Source organism: Gymnoscopelus microlampas (genome assembly GCF_963454915.1).
Source record: "Gymnoscopelus microlampas genome assembly, chromosome: 10".
NCBI classification, from domain to species: Eukaryota; Metazoa; Chordata; class Actinopteri; order Myctophiformes; family Myctophidae; genus Gymnoscopelus; species Gymnoscopelus microlampas.
The window spans coordinates 38,205,016-38,223,461 of record NC_139947.1 but is presented as its reverse complement, the minus strand read 5'-3'; the positions used below and the strand labels follow the sequence as shown (position 1 = coordinate 38,223,461).

Here is an 18,446-nt window from a genome sequence, read left to right as displayed (position 1 = left end):
GACTGAATTACCCCTAAAATACATATGATTTTTTTAGTTTTGTTATTTGACCCTTTTTGGGATGGGGTGTGGAGACACATTTTCCATTGTCTTCATTTTTAGCTCCACTACTGGGAATGTGGTTTTCTAAGGACTGCAATGTTGGTTGGTTCAAATCACTTCTGGTTGGGTGTAAGGAGCAGCCTAACAATTTATAGACTCTTACTCATTGAAACAATAAATTATGTTATAAGGGGTCATCAGTGGGAAGTTAGAAACATACCTCCACACTCTGTCACAGTATGGATATACTGACGAGGAATCTTGGCAGCTGCTGAAGGTCTGGAGATGATCCAGAGACGGGCAGAGGGAAGCAGATTCCCGTTGATGAGGTTGGTCAGTAGCACGTCCACTGAAGCTTTCTCTGTGATGTCTTTCAACTCTGGATTCTTGTGAAAGTCAAGGGGAAGTTGGCACTGATCCAAACCATCCAAGATAAATGTTATTTTATGCTGTTCATAGTTTGACATTCCTGGTTGTTTGGCTTCCTTAAAGAAATTATGAAGCAGCTCCACTAAGCTTTGATGATCATCAGTCCTTGAAGTCAGCTCCGAAAGATTTAGTAGAAACAGGAAGTCAGTTTCTTGATTAGATTTGTTTTCTGCCCAGTCGACCATGAATTGTTGAGCTTGTAACGTTTTACCAATGCCAGCATCTCCTATAGTCAAGACTGTTTTGACTTCCTTTTGGGGAAACATGGCTAAAAACCAGCGCGATTTGGATTTGAATATTTTGTCATATGTGGTTTGTGACCCGTTTGTGTCTGTGATGTAGATAGGTGTCTCAATCATATTCTTTGGCATTCTTTCTTTAAACTTCTGATGCAGGATTCTCTTCTTCAGATGTGATTGGAGACAGTGTCGAAGGTACTCATCTAAATTGATATAAATATACAACAATATTTAGTACATATTAGGGACTCAAAGAAATGTGTACAGTATGATTGGAAAATGCTTGAGGAGGTTTTATAGTATTTCTTATATGGTATCATTGGAAGACTGCTTGTCATATAATAAAACCATTGGTGAGTCTAAAGGAGGGTTGGGAGCAATAATTGACGGAGTACAAATTACATTTGATGTAGTATATGTTGTGAATTCAGACAGGAATGTTTTACACAATTACATTTACGGTTATGTTTGGTTTGTTACTATGCTGCTTCATGGCGCGATCTCCAATTGTGTGTGGGGGGTCCATAAGTGTCCTTTCTAACTCATCTTTGATTTTTTTCTAAAAAGATCCTCAGATGGCTTTGATCTTTTCAGAAATACATATCGAAAGAACATTTCAACATATGCAGTTACAGTCAATTTCCTGGTGCACACACCCACTGTCCACACCAGTCCTGCCACCATGTCTCTTCTCATCTCTCATAACAATTACAGTATATAAATCTCAATACGCATGTTGTTTCTTTTCATAATCCTACAAATTGCATGAATATTATATTAATTGAATTGCCCCTAAAACACATATGTTTCGATTTTTTGGTTTTGTTAGCTTCTCTACTGGGATTTTGTTGTTCTAAGGCCTGCAATGTTGGTTGGTTCAAATCACTTTGGTCTGGTTGGGGGTAAGGAGCAGCCTAACAATTTATAGGCTCTTACTCTTTGAAACAATAAATGATGTTATAAAGGGTCATCAGTGGGAAGTTAGAAACATACCTCCACACTCTGTCACAGTATCAATATACTTAAGAGGAATCTTGTTAGCTGCTGAAGGTCTGGAGATGATCCAGAGACGAGCAGAGGGAAGCAGATTCCCGTTAATGAGGTTGGTCAGTAGCACGTCCACTGAAGCTTTCTTTGTGATGTCTTTGAGCACTGGATTCTTGTCAAATTCAAGGGGAAGTTGGCACTGATCCAAATCATCCAAGATGAATGTTATTTTATGCTTTTCATCCTTTGACATTCCTGATAGTTTGGCTTCCTTAAAGAAATGATGAAGCAGCTCCACTAAGCTTTGATCATCATTAGTCCTTGAATTCAGGTCAGCAAAATTGAGTGGAAACAGGAAAGCAATGTCTTTGTTGGACTCGTTTTTTGCCCAGTCGACCATGAATTGTTGAGTTTGTAACGTTTTACCAATGCCAGCATCTCCTGTAGTCAAGACTGTTCTGACTTTCTTTTTGGGAAACATGGATAAAAACCAGGACGATTTGGATTCGAATATTTTGTCATATGTGGTTTGTGACCCCCTTTTCTTTTCTTTCTCTATGATGTAGAGATGTGCGTCCATTTGAGTCTGAGGAATGTTTTTTTCAAACTTATCCAAGATTCTCTTCTTCAGGTCTTCTGAAGGTTTCTCTACATGAACAGAAAACACAAGGAATAGCTAATACAGGGATTCATCTTTAGGAGAAAAATATGAGTTTCACAAGTTCCCACATCACGCTATGTGTACATAATCCCCTTACAGCCTTTGTAGAACACAGCACATGCACTGTCAGATGAAAAAATCATATCCGTGTAAGAAATAGTATGCACAAAACAAATGTGAGGATATTAAATCTACCGCAAAGTATTTAAGTTTCAAGGAAATTACTAGTCAAAGCATTGCACAACCACTTTTTTTGTGAATTCATACTTTAAGCTAAACTTACTTTTTCTGTTTGATGTATCTGCTTGGTCAGGCTGGCCTTTGGGATAATCTGATATCTGCTGTTTGGTTCTGAACATAAAATAACATGGTTATTGGGTCGAAATAGACAAAACAATCAAAATAAAATATTTATTTTATTTATTTTGATACTGTATACCTCCAAATCTATAATATTGGATTATGACGATATTGTAAGATGACTTGATGCTTTCACGAAATACACACAAATACACAATGAAATCTTTATCTATAATCACCAGCAACTCCTATACAATAACTAAAGGGAAATAATAGAATAAGATGAACAGGTATGTGGTAAAAGACAACAATTTTACAAAGTTACAGGATAATAGATTATAAGTTGGTTTAATATCACATTGAGAAGATACAGGCAGACAGTGGATGAAAGCAAGTTGTTATTGGTAAACATTTTGGACTACCTTCTAACAGACAAGGCCTCACACCCTCCCTGTGATCTTTGGTTCCCCCCAAGGGGGGCCCGTACTCCAGATTGGGAAATACTGCGCTAGAGATTAGATGGCTAGAGTTTGCTAGAAAGATTTGTAACGTGATACTGTACGGAGATACAGAGATACTGATTCGATAGTTTGAAACAGCAGTTCTGACTAGGCAGCACTGTAATGGAGATAGGCTACAATGGGTAGTATTGTAGCAGTGATAATAATAGTGGAAGCTGTCATAATAATACATTATTTCATTAGTCATTTACTCTTTCTCTCTGTAATCACATAAACGCATACAATCACAATTTCCTACCTCTTTCCGGTCGGTGCATCTTCACTACCAATGTTGTCAATTGTCATGGACACATTGCTAGGTGGGACTTTATTCTGCTGCGGCTGCCTGTATGAACGTCAACACAGGATTGGATGGCTTTTTAACAGTGGTTCTAATCGCATACTGCTTTATTGAAGTTTATGACAAGAAGGCTTTAAATCGTGATAGAGAAGAGACTCTGACATATCAATGGTTGTCAAAAGGATACTAATAGATACTTTGAATTTCATGTCAAGATAATCTGAAGACCTTCAGTTTTGCACTGATCAGAGCAATGGTCACAGAGTTATGGCCATTTGAAGTGTTAAACTCTGCTATGTGTGACTATTGTCATGGCAGACCCTGTCTGAACAGTGTTTGTGCCCAAGTTTGCGGTTCAGAGCAACGGGGCACCCCGCAAGTCCACAGTCTACCCTCGCTCATTAGTATTTTTATATTTTAATATTTGATAACATAAGAACACAATGATTTTCAGCAGTTGACATGTGTCACTAACCAAAAGTTTAAAGTATAAATTCTGACTGGGGATAACGTTGTAATGGAGATACTGATTGCAGTGGCGCCGGAGCCTGTTTAATTTATTTATGTTTAATTTTTTTTTTTTTTTTTTAATAAATAATAAAATCTGTCCAGTCCCCCGCAACTCGCGACCACCGCGAGCGCGAGGCGAACCGAATTACCCGAAATAACCGCATTATCCCCCCCAAAAATCAACAAACTCACCCGAAATAACCGCGCGCGCGAGTGTCCTTTAATTTTCCTTTGTGTCCCGGACGTGTCCCCCCACGTCATATTCCGTTCCGGCGCCCCTGATTGGACAGTATTGTAACACTAATCGAAATGGAAGCTGTCATAACCTAAAAACTCTTAACAATGAGTTTCAGCAACTTCTGATATCTGTGGAGCAGGTCACAGCTGATGTTAATGGAACACACACACACACACACACACACACACACACACACACACACACACACACACACACACACACACACACACACACACACACACACACACACCCTGTGTACCATAGGACGTGCCTACCCTGCCCCTGTCATGTGCTACTGCTGCCCTGTTGTGACTCTGCTCCTGCTCACCCCCTCCCCTCTCTGTGCGGCCTGATTGTGAGACTGGTTCCACCTGGGGTTCCCAGCGGTGACTGTTGTCCTTTCATTCTTTGTCATTCAACTGAATATGGTATAGTATGGTGTCACTACCGTGATTCAGTTTGTGAAAGTCCTGCATTCAATGGGGGCGTTTGATCCGTGGACTGATGACCATGGCTAGATGAGACCGGCCCCTCAGGGGATGAGCTACAACACCATGGAATACAGAACATAAATATTAACATCACTGAGTTCCAACAGGGGAGTTGGGGTTCACATAACTCACCATTTAAAGTGATACCGTGGTTTGGACCTTTTCCAAACAAAAGGGAGAAAAAATGAAAAAGAATAATACAGGAAATATGATTATAGACCGGCAGATTCTGACCAGAGTGATGTAAAGAGAGAGTGGTGAAAACTCTGTTCACTCCAATGGACCAATTTGTTTTACAGCAATGGTGGATCATGGAGTCTCTCAATAGTTCCCCGAAGTTAACTAGCAGCGCAGTAGATCTGCAGCAGAATAGACAATTTTACAGTATAAGAAGTTATCAGATTGTATGTTATCACATCTGATGTTTTTCCAAACCTTTTCACAGTTTGTTTGTTTGTTGTTGTTGTTTTCATTCTTTCTTTCTTTCTCTCATCATTTACTCATTATCTCTGTAACATATACACACAATCACGGATTTGACTTTCTTTGTTGATTCTGATTTGATTGCTTTGAAACTGCTATTCTGAATGGACAGCTGTATAGGGTTGGTGATGGCTGGGTCACAATTCACAATAACTAGCACATTCATACTTGTAATTAAAGCTTAATTAATGATGAATTAATGATAAATTCATACATGAATTCATCATGAATTCCTGTTAAGTAATGGTGAAATCACTATAGTAGATTTAACCTGGGGGGTGCAGGGTGCGTAGCCTGGTAAAGCCCCTCCCTCCGGAAAATCTCATTTCCATTTGATTTCAGGAAGGAGTCTGGCCTGAAGGCTTGTGTGGGCGTTTCTAGCCCGTTCACCAAATGGACGAGCCTATTAGCGTCGTCGCTCATCGTTCTGTGATTGACAGTGCAAGTTGGCCAATCAGGTGGCGAGTTTGAGTGAGCCCGAATGGAACCGAGTGCAGCCGACAAAAATGGAACGAGCCGCCATTGTTTTCTGTGGGCAGTTAAACTGTTTTACTTTCGGTTTTAAAACGCTCTCAAACTTCTTTTTTTGAGGCACGGAATTTACTTTTAAGATATTGCTTGGATAGAATTTAGTTGTTTAACTTCATATATGTGGTCAATTAATCATGACAGAGCCTATTTAAAAATAAAAATTCAGAGAACCGGCAGGGGCGGGCAGTGACACGCATGTATCCGAATGAGGCAACCTATTTTGGGCATGGCCGTCTCAAAAGTCCCGTTGCGTCACATTAGTCTGGAGGTGGTAAAAATGCACTGCTGATTGGCTGAAGGGGAACAACGATCATTGGCTGAAGGGGTTGTCAGTCAACGGTATTACTCCCGCCCAACTCCAGCCCACAGCCGATTTTACTGTAACAATTAATTTAACAATTTAACAATTAATTTAACAATTTTAATGCCTGTCTCACCAAATTAACCATTATATAACTTAATTGCTCCACTAAAGTGTTGGCCATCTTGACAAATGGCCGCCATCTTGAAATTTCAAGTAGCTGTGGGTGGCCTATTGTCAAGTGACCCACCGAGACTGCTCATGCCAATTTTCCTGCTTGTATCACCAAATAAACCATTATATAACTTAATTGCTCCACTAAAGTGTTGGCCATCTTGAAAAATGGCTGCCATCTTGGAATTTCAAGTAGCTGTGGGTGGCCTATTGTCAAGTGACCCACAGAGACTGCTCATGCCAATTTTCATGCTTGTATCACCAAATAAACCATCATATCACTTAACTGCCCACTAAGGTGTCGGCCATCTTGAAAAATGGCCGCCATCTTGAAATTACAACTGCCTCGGACAATTTTCTTGTCAAGTGACCCATGGAGTCTGCTCATGCCAATTTTCACGCTTTTATCATAAATTGAAAGATCGTAGCACTTATCTACTCCGCTATAACAGTGAAACTTATTGTAAGGTTTTCAATAATGTCTGATCAATTCAAACCTTTGATCAGTAGAGTGGTGTTCATCTTTGAAGTCAATAAGTCCATCCTTGGACCAATCACTGCTCATGGAGAAACAGCTGGCTGCAGGAGAGCCTGGTCTCTGCTGATGAACCCTGGTAGAAAGAGAAGATGACAAGTATTTAGTTTATTGAATCATACCATCCATGTGGATTCCACAACTTCTAGCCAAACAGGGACTCTGATTGGACAGCATTGTAATGGTTTTAGCAACAGTGAACCTGATTGTACAGCTTTGACTTTTTTTGGAAAGGAAAGCTTTGTACCATGTATTGGAAGGTTCTCTAATGGGATTCAGATTGTATGGCTTTGACTCAGTGATTCTGACTGAACAGCATTGTATGTTCAGGCATTCAAGATCTACACTGAATAACCTTGTTTTACATTTAATGCGACAGCTATCTTGAAAAATGGCCACCATCTTGGATTTTCAGGTCGTCTGAGGACGACGTAGAGAGGTGGCTAACAGGCTTTTCTGAAAAAGTAGGCCCTGGGCGTTATTCATGCCAAATTTGGTGCATATAGTTGTATCACAAAGTGAACGATTCCTGTGAAATATTGACTTAATCTGCTGGACTAGTAATGGAGATAACTGTTTTTTTTGTTGTTATTTTTTTTTACAATATTGTACCGTAACAGTAGGCCTAATTGCAATTGGAGAGTTCTTAACATAAAAACAATTTGTTGGTACAATGAGTTTCAGAAACTACTGAGTAATCAGTAGAGTAGGTCGCAATTCTTGATTAACATTTTTTTCCACTAATCATTTAGCCTAGTCATTCTCTCTGTAACCACAGATAAAAAAAACACACAGACACACACACACACACACACACACACACACACACACACACACACACACACACACACACACACACACACACACACACACACACCGTATAAGACTGATACTTATTGTAAGGTTTTCAATCATGTCTGGTGAATTCAAACCTTTGATCAGTAGAGTGGTGTCCATCTTTGAAGTCAATAAGTCCATCCTTGGACCAATCACTGCTCATGGAGACACAGCTGGCTGCAGGAGAGCCTGGTCTCTGCTGATGAACCCTGGTAGAAAGAGAGGATGAAAAGTATTTAGTTTATTGAATCATACCATCCATGTGGAATCCACAACTTCTAGCCAAACAGGGACTCTGATTGGACAGCATTGTAATGGTTTTAGCAACAGTGAACCTGATTGTACAGCTTTGACCTTTTTTGGAAAGGAAAGCTTTGTACCATGTATTGGAAGGTTATCTAATGGTATTCAGATTGTATGGCTTTGACTCAGTGATTCTGACTGAACAGCATTGTATGTTCAGGCATTCAAGATCTACACTGAATAACCTTGTTTTACATTTAATGCGACAGCCATCTTGAAAAATGGCCACCATCTTGGATTTTCAGGTCGTCTGAGGACGACATAGAGAGGTGGCTAACAGGCTTTTCTGAAAAAGTAGGCCCTGGGCGTTATTCATGCCAAATTTGGTGCCTATAGTTGTATCACAAAGTGAACGATTCCTGTGAAATATTGACTTAATCCTGCAGGACTAGTAATGGAGATAACTGTTTTTTTGTTGTTATTTCTTTTTTACATTACTGTACCGTAACAGTAATTGCAATTGGAGAGTTGTTAAAATAAAAACAATTTGCTGGTACAATGAGTTTCAGAAACTACTGAGTAATCAGTAGAGTAGGTCGCAATTCTTGATTAACATTTTTTCCACTAATCATTTAGCCTAGTCATTCTCTCTGTAAGCACAAATAAAAACACACACACACACACACACACACACACACACACACACACACACACACACACACACACACACACACACACACACCTACACACCTACACACCTACACACCTACACACACACACACACACACACACACACACACACACACACACACACACACACACACACACTGTATAACAGTGATACTTATTGTAAGGTTTTCAATCATGTCTGGTCAATTCAAACCTTTGATCAGTAGAGTGGTGTCCATCTTTGAAGTCAATAAGTCCATCCTTGGACCAATCACTGCTCATGGAGACACAGCTGGCTACAGGAGAGACTGGTCTCTGCTGATGAACCCTGGTAGAAAGAGAGGATGAAAAGTATTTAGTTTATTGAATCATACCATCCATGTGGAATCCACAACTTCTAGCCAAACAGGGACTCTGACTGGATAGCATTGTAATGGTTTAAGCAACAGTGAACCTGATTGTACAGCTTTGACTTTTTTTGGAAAGGAAAGCTTTGTAACATGTATTGAACGGTTCTCTAATGGGATTCAGATTGTATGGCTTTGACTCAGTGATTCTGACTGGACAGCATTGTATGTTCAAGCATTCAAGATCTACACTGAATAACCTTGTTTTTTTCTGAAAAAGTAGGTCCTGGGCGTTATTCATGCCAAATTTGGTGCCTAGTTGTATCACAAAGTGATCGATTCCTCTAAAATATTTACTTAATATGCTGGACTAGTAATGGAGATAACTGTTTTTTTGTTGTTGTTTTTTTTTTTTTTTTTTACAGTATTGTAGGCTACTGTAACAGTAATTGCAATTGGAGAATTCTTAATATAAGAACATTTTTTGGTACAATGAGTTTCAGCAACTACTGAGTAATCAGTAGAGTAGGTCGCAATTCTTGATTAACAATTTTCCACTAATCATTTAGCCTAGTCCACACACGCACACACGCACACGGATTCAGATTGTATGGCTTTGACTCAGTGATTCTGACTGGACAGCATTGTATGTTCAAGCATTCAAGATCTACACTGAATAAATGCGTGACGTCACCGTTCCCTCGTCCATATTTTTAAGTCTATGATAACCGCACGCTCGCACGCACGCACGCACGCACGCACACGCACACCTTATAACAGTGATACTTATTGTAAGGTTTTCAATCATGTCTGGTCAATTCAAACCTTTGATCAGTAGAGTGTTGTCCATCTTTGAAGTCAGTAAGTCCATCCTTGGACCAATCACTGCTCATGGAGACACAGCTGGTTACAGGAGAGACTGGTCTCTGCTGATGAACCCTGGTAGAAAGAGAGGATGAAAAGTATTTAGTTTATTGAATCATACCATCCATGTGGAATCCACAACTTCTAGCCAAACAGGGACTCTGACTGGACAGCATTGTAATGGTTTAAGCAACAGTGAACCTGATTGTACAGCTTTGACTTTTTTTGGAAAGGAAAGCTTTGTAACATGTATTGAACGGTTCTCTAATGGGATTCAGATTGTATGGCTTTGACTCAGTGATTCTGACTGGACAGCATTGTATGTTCAAGCATTCAAGATCTACACTGAATAACCTTGTTTTACATTTAATACGACAGCCATCTTGAAACATGGCTTTTGGATGGATTTTCAGGTGGCTAACAGGCTTTTCTGAAAAAGTAGGTCCCGGGCGTTATTCATGCCAAATTTCGTGCCTAGTTGTATCACAAAGTGATCGATTCCTCTGAAATATTTACTTAATATGCTGGACTAGTAATGGAGATAACAGTTTTTTTGTTGTTGTTGTTGTTGTTTTTTTACAGTATTGTAGGCTACTGTAACAGTAATTGCAATTGGAGAATTCTTAATATAAAAACATTTTTTGGTACAATGAGTTTCAGCAACTACTGAGTAATCAGTAGAGTAGGTCGCAATTCTTGATTAACAATTTTCCACTAATCATTTAGCCTAGTCCACACACACACACACACACGCACGCACGCACACAGATTCAGATTGTATGGCTTTGACTCAGTGATTCTGACTGGACAGCATTGTATGTTCAAGCATTCAAGATCTACACTGAATAACCTTGTTTTACATTTAATGCAACAGCCATCTTTGGATTTTCAGGTGGCTAACGGGCTTTTCTGAAAAAGTAGGTCTTGGGCGTTATTCATGCCAAATTTGGTGCCTAGTTGTATCACAAAGTGAACGATTCCTCTGAAATATTGGCTTAATCTGCTGGTAATGGAGATACTGTTTTTAGTTTAAAAAAATATATATTGTACTGTAACAGTAATTGCAATTGCAATTGGAGAGTTCTTAACATAAAAACACTTTTTTGGTACAATGAGTTTCAGCAACTATTGAGTAATCAGTAGAGTAGGTCAAATTCTCGTTAAAATGAATCATAAAGTAGGATATGTTTCTGGGGCTTCTATTGGTTCTACAAAGCGAAGCCCCACCCTTGCTGCGGTTGCAGACAATAGCAGTCGTTACCGGTTTCTTTTCGGGACCGGAAGTTCCAAGATGGCGGATTTAGGCGAATTAGTCGAAAAAGTGGCTTCAAAACGGGTCTATAGAAACAAATGCGTGACGTCACCGTTCCCTCGTCCATATTTTTAAGTCTATGATAACCACACACACACGCACGCACGCGCGCGCGCGCGCACACACACACACACACACACACACACACACACACACACACACACACACACACACACACACACACACACACACACACACACACACACACACACACACACACACACACACCTTATAACAGTGATACTTATTGTAAGGTTTTCAATCATGTCTGGTCAATTCAAACCTTTGATCAGTAGAGTGGTGTGCATCTTTGAAGTCAGTAAGTCCATCCTTGGACCAATCACTGCTCATGGAGACACAGCTGGTTACAGGAGAGACTGGTCTCTGCTGATGAACCCTGGTAGAAAGAGAGGATGAAAAGTATTTAGTTTATTGAATCATACCATCCATGTGGAATCCACAACTTCTAGCCAAACAGGGACTCTGACTGGACAGCATTGTAATGGTTTAAGCAACAGTGAACCTGATTGTACAGCTTTGACTTTTTTTGGAAAGGAAAGCTTTGTAACATGTATTGAACGGTTCTCTAATGGGATTCGGATTGTATGGCTTTGACTCAGTGATTCTGACTGGACAGCATTGTATGTTCAAGCATTCAAGATCTACACTGAATAACCTTGTTTTACATTTAATACGACAGCCATCTTGAAAAATTGCTTTTGGATGGATTTTCAGGTGGCTAACAGGCTTTTCTGAAAAAGTGGTCCTGGGCGTTATTCATGCCAAATTTGGTGCCTAGTTGTATCACAAAGTGATCGATTCCTCTGAAATATTCACTTAATATGCTGGACTAGTAATGGAGATAACTGTTTTTTTATTCTTTTTATTTTTACAGTATTGTAGGCTACTGTAACAGTAATTGCAATTGGAGAGTTCTTAACATAAAAACATTTTTTTGGTACAATGAGTTTCAGCAACTACTGAGTAATCAGTAGAGTAGGTTGCAATTCTTGATTAACAATTTTCCACTAATCATTTAGCCTAGTCAACACACACACACACACACACACACACACACACACACACACACACACACACACACACACACACACACACACACACACACACACACACACACACACACACACACACACACACACACACAGACAACCCCCCCCCCACACACACACACACACACACACACACACACACACACACACACACACACACACACACACACACACACACACACACACACACACACACACACCTTATAACAGTGATACTTATTGTAAGGTTTTCAATCATGTCTGGTCAATTCAAACCTTTGATCAGTAGAGTGTTGTCCATCTTTGAAGTCAGTAAGTCCATCCTTGGACCAATCACTGCTCATGGAGACACAGCTGGCTACAGGAGAGACTGGTCTCTGCTGATGAACCCTGGTAGAAAGAGAGGATGAAAAGTATTTAGTTTATTGAATCATACCATCCATGTGGAATCCACAACTTCTAGCCAAACAGGGACTCTGACTGGATAGCATTGTAATGGTTTTAGCAACCTGATTGTACAGCTTTGACTTTTTTGGAAAGGAAAGCTTTGTACCATGTATTGGAGGGTTCTCTAATGGGATTCAGATCATATGGCTTTGACTCAGTGATTCTGACTGGACAGCATTGTATGTTCAAGCATTGAAGATCTACACTGAATAACCTTGTTTTACATTTAATGCAACAGCCATCTTGAAAAATGGTCGCCATTTTGGATTTTCAGGTGGCTAACGGGCTGAAAAAGTGGCGTTATTCATGCCAAATTTGGTGCCTAGTTGTATCACAAAGTGAATGATTCCTCTGAAATATTGACTTAATCTGCTGGACTAGTAATGGAGATACTGTTTTTAGTTTTTTTTTTTTACAATATTGTACTGTAACAGTAATTGCAATTGGAGATTCTTAAAGGGATATTTCACTTTCGTCTACTCAGGCTTTTGTGATCCCCCCCAGACATTTTTTCAGTTGCTTGATTCAGTATTTAGATATTTGATATTCATTCATCAGACACGCCCCCTTCTTATACAAACCCATTGTAACTTCAAACTCCATTTTAACCATGTTAGATTCAACGAAAACACCCGTCCTTGGTTCTGGTGACTCATCCTGCCCTCCTAATGCGTGAGGGGCCATGTTTTTTTAATTATCTTTTTCATTTATTTTATTTTATTTTTTTATTGTATTTAATTTTTTTCATTTTTAAAAAAAAATATTGGGTTTTGCTCATGACCCCTGTTAGAAAGAGAGTTTAATTTTTCTATGTGGAAGCCACAGCCACTTCTACTCAACAGCGATTCTGTCTGGATTGCATATAGTAATGGAGATTTTTTTTAATCACAATTTGTTTATAATAACATACTGTACAAACAAACAATATACAGACAACACACATTTTCCATAAATGCCCAATGCATTCATTCTCTCTTTTTATGACACACACACACACACACACACACACACACACACACACACACACACACACACACACACACACACACACACACACACACACACACACACACACCACAAAAAAAAAACTATGAAATCACAATTTCATAGTCAAGTGGTTAAATCTTCACAAAATTTGAGTGGTTCATAAACGGACCTGTCACTTATCAGGGACACATTGTTATGTTGGACATGACTCAGCTGCCTATATGAACAATAACTAGACTGGGAGCAACTCGTTTTTCAGTTTCCTTAACCGGTCTAGAGCGAAGAGAAAAATTACAAGTAACCTTTGCCAACTTGAGTGATACCGATATGGTCTGTCCCATGGACTCGGCGTGAAACTTTGCATGGACACTCGAGGAAGGCCTAGAATTTTTTATTTCATTTCCACCCATAGGGGCAACACAAATGTCATTTTTTTGCAGAAACATGATTCTTTTTACACTAAATTAGGTAGAAATTGTCTTGCGAGTCATGTGACAATGACTCTCAAATTAGATTTTGATACTCTATCTATAATTTTAGCCTGTAATTGCCCTGCATTTCCTACCTTAATCCACTGGTTGCAGCTTCTCCACCTAAGTGTTTGTCTGGTTCATTCATGGACCAATCACTTTTCATGGACTCATTGCTAGATGGGTCTTGGCTCTGCTGTCTGTGTGAATTTCAGCATAGTATATGTTAGAGATTGAGATTGGATTTGAAATACAGATAATTTCTTGATCTGATATCAAAAGAAATATTATCAGCATCTAGAATTATAGAAGACATATCATCTGTTTTATTTTATTTCTTATTATCAAATTGTACAAATTGGCATCATCTTAAAGTCACATTTTGTAAGAATTCCCATTCATGACGGTGCTACCTACACATTTGTCTCCTTACTTCAGAGTTTTTCACATGCTGTCATGTTAATCTGCCATTTTGGAAGCCAATTGGTAATCCAATAGCCATAACAGCAATAGCTGCAAATGTATTATTTATTTATAAACACTCTAGATACTGTACATATAGGTGTGTTCTATGTGCAATGATCTGATCACAGACTCACCCACCTCTCCATTTTCTGCAAAGACTGAAAATGTTTTTGAAGGCAAAGATCTCTCCCTCTCTCTTTGGGATGGGCTTACTTTAAGGGTAGCATCACCCTCATTTCACAGTCACACCTCAATCAAAGTCCTTGTAGGAAGAGAGAGTAATTTAAAGACTTGGCAGCATTACAATGTGAGTTAATATTAAACACAGACAACAATACATTAGATTAGGGTTATCCTGGTTGATCAATAATATTTGGTTGCAGTACTAATTCAAAATGATCAGGACTTTTACTTTTAGGCCTGAATTCACAACCTGTCAATAAACCTCCTGTACTGCTGCATATCTGTGGTAAAACATACTTTGTTCTAAAGATATTTATAACATGTGCTTGCACTTCCTCCTACTGTTCAGTTAATTTGTCTTTATCTTAAGAGCCTGCCATAAACCTGATCAAAGTTGAACAGCAATAGAGGTGTCATATGACCTTTGGGAAGGTTGTTCTTTTGGACAAGAACATATAAATCATTAACTATACCGGCATAATATTGTTACCATGTTGTTTAATGCAGTGGTTCCCAAACTGGGGGTCAGGACCCCCAGGGGGGCCCCCAAATTGTTTTGGGGGGGTCCCCAGATGTTTAACTTAAGGTAGGGTAAGTGATTTGCAATTATTCAAATAATTGCAAAATGGGTCTATGTTCTGATAGTACTCGTTAGTCGTTACTATAGAGTGTCCTGTCCATATAAGGAGTCTCCCATGTCTCTCCAGCTCTTTATTAAACAGAAAATGCATTTTCAGTCCTCTCTCCCGATTGGCTCAAATGTTGTCACCTACCTGAAAACGTACTATATTTTGTTTACTAAAGAGCTGGAGAGACCCCTGTGACCGAACAAACGCTATGTAGCAATGATTACTATCAAAATATAGTACTTTAACCTTTTTAACAAAAAAATAAAATACAAAAAATATCACTTACCCTACCTTTAATGTGCAACATTGTTTTCTCACTCAACAGTAAACAAACCAACATACAGTATAAGTGTAGGCCTATACAGGGTATCTGCACATTTCTAAAGTTACAATTTAAGGACTTTTAAGAACTTTTTAAAACCAAATTGTCCAAATTGTCAATTATTACATAAGAAAGAGGCAAAGATTGTGAAAATAGCTGATCTACAAGCTCACAACACCTTGCAGTGGGAGGCGTTGTAAGCTTACTTCAGAGTTTTTGCAGGCTGCTATGTTCATCTGCCAATTTGGTTCCCAAAGCCAATTGGTAATCCAATAGTCATGTAACAGCAATAGCAGCAAATGTATTATTTTTATAAACACTCTAGATACATATAGGTGTGCTCTATGTACAATGATCTGATCACAGACTCACCCACCTCTTCATTTTCTCCAAAGACTGAAGTGTTTTTGAAGGCAAAGATCTCTCTCTCTCTCTCTCTTTGGGATGGGCTGACTTTAAGGGTAGCATCACCCTCATTTCACAGTCACACCCCAATCAACGTCCTTGTAGGAAGAGTGAGTAATTTAAAGACTTGGCAGCATTACAATGTGAGTTCATATTAAACACAGACAACAATACATTAGATTAGGGTTATCCTGGTTGATCAATAATATTTGGTTGCAGTACTAATTCAAAATGATCAGGACTTTTACTTTTAGGCCTGAATTGACAACCTGTCAATAAGCCTCATGTACTGCTGCATATCTGTGATTAAAAAAATACTTTGTTCTAAAGATTTTTATAACATGTGCTTGCACTTCCTCCTACTGTTCAGTTAATTTGTCTTCATCTTAAGAGCCTGCCATAAACCTGATCAAAGTCCAACAGCAATAGAGGTGTCATATGACTTTTGTTCTTTTGGACAAGAAAATGTAAATCATTAACTATACCGGTATAATATTGTTCCCATGTTGTTTAATGCAGTGGTTCCCAAACTGGGGGTCAGGACCCCCAGCGAGGCCCCCAAATTGTTTTGAGGGGTTCCCCAGATGTTTAGCTTAATGTGAAACATTGTTTTCTCACTCAATGTCCAAGTGCTTGTCAGGGTGGGGGATCCCCAGTTCAAATAATGATCATTGTGGGGGTTCGCCGTCTGAAAAGTTTGGGAACCCTTAATGGACAAAGCATGGCTAAAACTGCTAGCGGCTGAGTGTTCCATTCCCTTTTATTGGGTCATGATTAACCTTTCTAGGTGTAGGGATTAATTTCCCCTTGGAGCTCGACTGAGTCAGTGCGGCACAATTTCCTATGATCCGCTTCCGAGTGTTGATTCTCGACTATTTACCTGGACTTTCATGATGAAATCATGCCAATAACATGCCAATTCAAGCTAAATACGCAATTTCATACTGTACAACACCTATCACTTTGACGCATATGATTTTTAATCTTGGAACCATGATTTTTTTCAAGTTTGTTTTAAATATTTTTTATAATGATATTATTATTATCATTATTATCTTTATTTAGGACTAGCGACAACATAGTTCTAAATACATTTTTAGAACTAGCGACAACATGACTGTCCCTCTGGGATATACTGTAGTTGAGGCAAGGCATTTCTACAAAAATAGTAGACTGAGCAGGTATCCTTGCATCCAAAAGTTTGAATACAGCATTTTTTTATGATACTGTACATTATATTGACCATGAAGTCAGGTGTCTATGAACCAATCCTTAATAGTCTACTATTTAATGTATTACAGTTCTTATAACAGCTCACAAATGGGCGTTTAGTCAGTAATCAATGAGCTTTCTGTCATGAGAAAACTTGCTCTATAACAAAAAACACATTTGAAATTTTACATTTTATAAGTAACTATACCAAATAGGTATGCATACAAATAATATCCATAGATAGATGCCCATACACATTTTTAACATTGCCAAGAGTTTGAAATTCTTACCTGGTGTCATCTCTCTCTTGTCTCGCAGTGCTTGCTCACTGTTTGTTCTATAGATATTTATAACATGTGCTGCCTTGTTCTCCCTCCTACTGTTCAGTTAATTTGTCTTCATCTTAAGAGCCTGCCATAAACCTGATCAAAGTCGAACAGCAATAGAGGTGTCATATGACTTTTGGGAAGGTTGTTCTTTTGGACAAGAAAATGTAAATCATTAACAATACCGGTAATATAATGTTCCCATGTTGTTTAATGCAGTGGTTCCCAAACTGGGGGTCAGGATCCAAATTGTTTTGGGGGGTCCCCAGATGTTTAGCTTAACGTGCAACATTGTTTTCTCACTCAACAGTAAACAAACCAACATACAGTATAAGTGTATACAGGGTATCGGCACATTTCTCAAGTTACAATTTAAGAATTTTTAAGACCTTTTTAATACCAAATTGTCCAAATTGTCAATTATTACATAAGAAAGAGGCAAACATTGTGAAAATAGCCAATCTACAAGCTCACAACGCCTCGCAATGCGAGACGTTGTAAGCTTACATCAGAGTTCTTGACATGCTGTCATGTTCATCTGCCATTTTGGTTTCCAAAGCCAATTGGTAATCCAATAGTCATATAACAGCAATAGCAGAAAATTTATTATTTTTTATAAACACTCTAGATAAATATAGGTGTGCTCTATGTACAATGATCTGATCACAGACTCACCCACCTCTTAATTTTCTCCAAAGACTGAAAATGTTTTTGAAGGCAAAGATCTCTCCCTCTCTCTTTGGGATGGGCTTACTTCACCCTCATTTCACAGTCACACCCAAATCAAAGTCCTTGTTGGAAGAATCAGTAATTAAAAGACGGGCATCATTACAATGTGAGTTAATATTAAACACAGACAACAATAAATTAGATTAGGGTTATCCTGGTTGATCAATAATATTTGGTTGCAGTACTTTTACTTTTAGCCCTGATTTTTATATCATGTGCTGCCTTACT

General features: G+C 38.8%; 1 protein-coding gene across 1 annotated transcript; it reads right to left on the bottom strand.

The window, feature by feature from the left end:
* Positions 1 to 239: 239 nt before the first annotated feature.
* LOC311054209 (uncharacterized protein) lies at positions 240 to 14,558 on the bottom strand (the record flags this gene model as incomplete). Its single annotated transcript, XM_084070087.1, has 13 exons — positions 240 to 421; positions 1,704 to 2,345; positions 2,642 to 2,709; positions 3,418 to 3,504; positions 4,656 to 4,751; positions 6,685 to 6,798; positions 7,655 to 7,768; positions 8,686 to 8,799; positions 9,644 to 9,757; positions 11,278 to 11,391; positions 12,320 to 12,433; positions 14,043 to 14,147; positions 14,551 to 14,558. The coding sequence occupies 13 exons, from the start codon at positions 14,556 to 14,558 to the stop codon at positions 240 to 242; spliced, it is 1,872 nt and encodes a 623-aa protein (XP_083926213.1).
* Between the last annotated feature and the right edge of the window lie 3,888 nt (positions 14,559 to 18,446).